This window comes from Ipomoea nil, unplaced genomic scaffold (genome assembly GCF_001879475.1).
Source record: "Ipomoea nil cultivar Tokyo-kokei standard unplaced genomic scaffold, Asagao_1.1 scaffold1126, whole genome shotgun sequence".
In the NCBI taxonomy this organism is placed as follows: Eukaryota; Viridiplantae; Streptophyta; class Magnoliopsida; order Solanales; family Convolvulaceae; genus Ipomoea; species Ipomoea nil.
Window position 1 is genome coordinate 1 of NW_017617554.1, and position 4,445 is coordinate 4,445.

Here is a 4,445-nt window from a genome sequence, read left to right on the forward strand (position 1 = left end):
AAGGACAAACGATGAACTAGTTGCCCGTGCCAGCTACTTGATTCGCTAACCTTTTGACATGGTGAACAAACATGTTCCCAATGTCCCTAGCAATCAAACAACATTGCTTAATAATTAAATCTACATACGGAAGATCCAACAACAGCGAATTAAAATTGAACATCATGAATCACGTCGTCGACAACAACAGTAAGTGGCGTATAGAAAGCATCAACTCGATTTAGGCGCGCTTTCCTGATATTGTACGCCTCCCAAGGGTCGTTTGACTTTTTCCGAAGCCACTTTCGCTCCTCCAGAATCTTCATGGCTACATCGACAACATAAGGGGAACACTGCTCCACCTTAATTGTCTTTAGAGTGTCAATATATCTAACTTCAAATAAGATCGCTTCCAAACGATAACAACGTCTTAGGATTAGACAACTTAATTTTGGGAAATTGGTGCTCTTGACCACCCATTTCTGGAGATTTGTAGCCTCAATGAGCAACACTTCTAAGTTATAAAATTCTTCAAATGATCCCCACACTAGGTCAGAGAAGGCGTTTTCTAGTTTGAGCACCTTTAAAGCTCTCAATACCCTTGGAAACTTCATTATAGGGAGATTAGTCCCGCTCAACCTCAACTTCTTCAGCCTTGTAGAAAACACTAGTTGCTCTAGATGGGTCATACTGTTTTCTGGGATTATAACGGTAAGTGTCTCGAGTTTCGACAAATACCTAATATAATCAAAATTGATGGTGGGGTTTCTGCAAGGTCCAGGGCTGCTACATGGCTCATCAAAGGCACCTTTATAGTAAACCTTGAGATATTCTAAGTTTGGGAACTTCTTATACACCTCTTCAGTGAAATGAGTTGGACTAACCCACGATAATGTTTGTAATTGCTCAATATTCCTGTTTGGAGGATCCACCTCATAGTAATTGCCAAGTTCAAGATGCCTTAAATGTGGTAACTCCCAAATTCTGAATGACAAATGGCCAGTTTTAAGTAGTTGTGGTTCACCACCACAAACAATAATTGTCTGCAAATTCTGATTGTTTGACACTACATCGTCTAAACCCTCAAACCACGGTGGTACAGATAGGTATCTTAGAAAAACTAAATCTCTTAAATGCAATGGCACTATTTCGAAGATTTGAAGTGCACTCAAATCTACAATTCTTAATAGCTTGAAAGATACCGACTTTCCAACATCTCCTTGAAAGAAAGAAAAGAGAGCAAGGGTTATTTGTAGTAAAGAGCGCATAATAATCCAACCTATGCGAGTATAAACTTAACCAACGACATGAATTCACAAACATGTCTAATGGCAATCCTAAATCTTTTCGAGTATACGCCGCACATAGGAGACCTCTTTTTTGTTTCTCTCGTACAGAAGTCCCATAAGGAGCTATGTATCCAGCAAACATTAGTCATCTTATGTTCCCATTTGCTGATTGAGACCAGACCACTATGAACAAGACCATCTAAATAGCAGTAACCTTCCTCTTCTAAATCCTTGACCAATTGCCTCCCAAATCCCTTACACTCCATTTGCCTCACAAATCCCTCAGCAATCCATATCCTAATAAGCCTTTTCACATTGATTTTAAAGCCTTTTGGATAGACTGCAAAATGTAAAAAACAAACTTTCAAATGTTGGGGCAATTGATTGTAGGATAGAGTAAGCTTACTTAAGTGCTCGGCATCATTGTATAGAGGTCCCAATGTCTCGACTTCCTTTTCAATCTTCATCCATTCCTTTAAAATGTAATCACATTTAGAAAAATGCTCTGCAACCGCAACAATTGACCGTGGCAACCTTCGCATTCCTTCACAACATGTTTGGCGATTTCTACAAATTTTGGTGCTCTTAGCTCTTTGGGAGAGAGTTTGTTGCAAAATAGATCCCAACTTCTGTTTGGATCCAATATGCACATTTTATGCACATTGCCAAATGTGGCAGCATCGCAACCAACAGCATTGAACTGAGTTGTCAGCAATATACGTATTTGGTATGAAGCATTAGGAAGACATGTTAGGATATCACCCAAAACTCGGGTGTTTGGTATATTATCCAAAACAAGAAAATACATATGCCTACCTCCCAAGTGCTTGTGTAATTTCTCTTTGATTAGTTGAGAAAGAGTGTTTCCCTTGTACTCTTGAGGCACAGTAACCCAAGCTCGAATGTAACCTTCTGCCATATCTGAGCCATAGACTCTTTTAGCCAAAGTAGTCTTGCCAATGCCTGGCAATCCTACAATTGAAACTATGTTTTTTGGCTCAAAGGTATAGAATAACATCTTTTTTACCGCATTGAAGGCATCTTCATTAAATTGATCCTCAAGATTTGGAGAGCATGGCAAGGATGGTCCATCCAACACAACATTCTCAGGTTTCAACCAATGAATGGATGGATGAGTTTCACTGGTCATGGCTGCTTCGGGTTCACTGCTTCTGCTGTTGTTAATAATCTTGGACAGCTCTTCTGCATCTTCTGCAGCTTTTCGCAAGCTTTGATGGAGTTCCCCACGAGCTTTGGCTTGACACTTTCCGTCTTGGGCTAGAAGAAAGCTTCTTAGTTGTATCTCAATGTCATCTTCAGCTTTGAGCGCAAAGTCTCTGATTTTGATTGCCAGATGACGGGCTGGAGCACCACCGTTGTTGTATTCCTTCTCCAGAAAGGCTTGCAAAGAAGAAAGCTTCTCAAACAGAGAATTCAATGGCTTTTCAGCATGAAGAGACACTCTGTGGTTTGGTTTTCGGAACTCAAGGTCGATTGTTGCCATTAGAGAAGCCAATGCAACACAAGCCATCTCTCTTTCTATGTTTTTCTCTCACACGTACTCTCTCTGACTGATATGTTTCTGAGTAATTGATGAGAATGTATATATGTTTGAAGGGCCATTAATATGGAGCTAGCTGGATTCTCATCGTGCATGTACATGCTTGAATTTTTACAATTTTTTTAATGCAATCATACAACTCAGCAAAACTGTTAAGCACATGAAAGTCCATACTGAATTAAAAGTCAACTTACTGCCCAAATTATTGAGTGAACAGGATTAGGAATGATATCTTTTTGCAAACACAATTTCATGTATGACCGTTTATAATATTAATGTAGACCTGTCAAAATAGGCTTAGCCCGCTACGCTAGCCCGTCCTGCCAAAAAGACGGGATGGCCATTGAATTTTATTGCCCCTTTTTTGGTGGGCTTTTTAGCCCGGCCGTCACTCGAAATGGCGGGCTTTGGAGGGCTGACGAGGCCGAGAAATCCGCCTACTATGTATACATTATAAATATATAGGGAAAGATTCAGGTGCAAGTTAGACTTCCTGTGCGGTTGTGCGAAGGACGCACCTTAAACATTAAAATGGCGCACCTTAAGTATACAAACCACGCACTTAAGCACACAAACAAAACATGTTAAGAACACAAATCACGCACTTCAAACACACAACAAAGAACCTTAAGAACACAAACCACGCACCTAAGGTTTTAAAATGGTTCACCAAGTTTCACACAACTTACGCACCTTAAGCATACAAATTACGCACCTTAAGGAAAACAATACACCTTAAGAAGAAAACTTACTCACCTTAAGTTTTAACAACTACCCACATTAAGCACAAAACTCGCGCACCTTAAGCACAAAACCACGCACCTTAAGCATAAAACCCACGCACCTTAAGCACAAAACCCACGCACCTTAAGCACAAAACTCACGCACCATAAGTTTCAACAACTACTCACATTAAGTACACAACCACGCACCTTAAGCACAAAACTCACGCACATAAAGCACAAAACCCACGCACCTTAAGCACAAAAACCACGCACCTTAAATTTGACATAGATGCAAAAATTACCAAATTGTCACCTCATTTTTTAAATTTTTTTTGGTAATCTTGAACGTTGATTTAAGCAAAATCAATGGCTCTCCTCTCATCGCACGACTGCGCCTGGGCGCGACAACCGCACCTGAACCTATATATACATACATACATACATACATATACACACACACACACACACACACACACACACACACACACACACACACATATATATATATATATATATATTTATTTATTTATTTAGTTATTTATTTTTTTAATTATTTATTTGTTTATTTATATTGAAAAATGTATTAGTAAGTAGTACAGTGTTTTTTCCACGTCTGAAGAAGTTGAGGTTGAGCTTGGTATGTGTATCATATCATCTTGTTTCTATTCTCTTCTATTATATTTGATGTGAGCCAAATTGTACATGTTTTTAGTGATAGTTTGATTATATTTGTTGGGTTTAAGTTCAAGAAAATGTCACAATAATTGCATATTTCCTTGTTTTCTAATTTTGATATTGTTTACACTGGTTTTGAATGTTTTATGGTGTTTATTAGTGTTTTTGGAACCATTGTAGGTCAAGTGCAAAAGCAAGGGAAATTTCAGACGAGTT

General features: G+C 38.8%; 1 protein-coding gene across 1 annotated transcript; it reads right to left on the bottom strand.

The window, feature by feature from the left end:
- Positions 1-149: 149 nt before the first annotated feature.
- LOC109183451 (putative late blight resistance protein homolog R1A-3) lies at positions 150-2,799 on the bottom strand. The gene is made up of 3 exons (XM_019333545.1): positions 1,803-2,799; positions 1,483-1,608; positions 150-1,198 (listed from the first exon to the last, which is right to left on the bottom strand). The coding sequence occupies exons 1-3, from the start codon at positions 2,797-2,799 to the stop codon at positions 150-152; spliced, it is 2,172 nt and encodes a 723-aa protein (XP_019189090.1).
- Between the last annotated feature and the right edge of the window lie 1,646 nt (positions 2,800-4,445).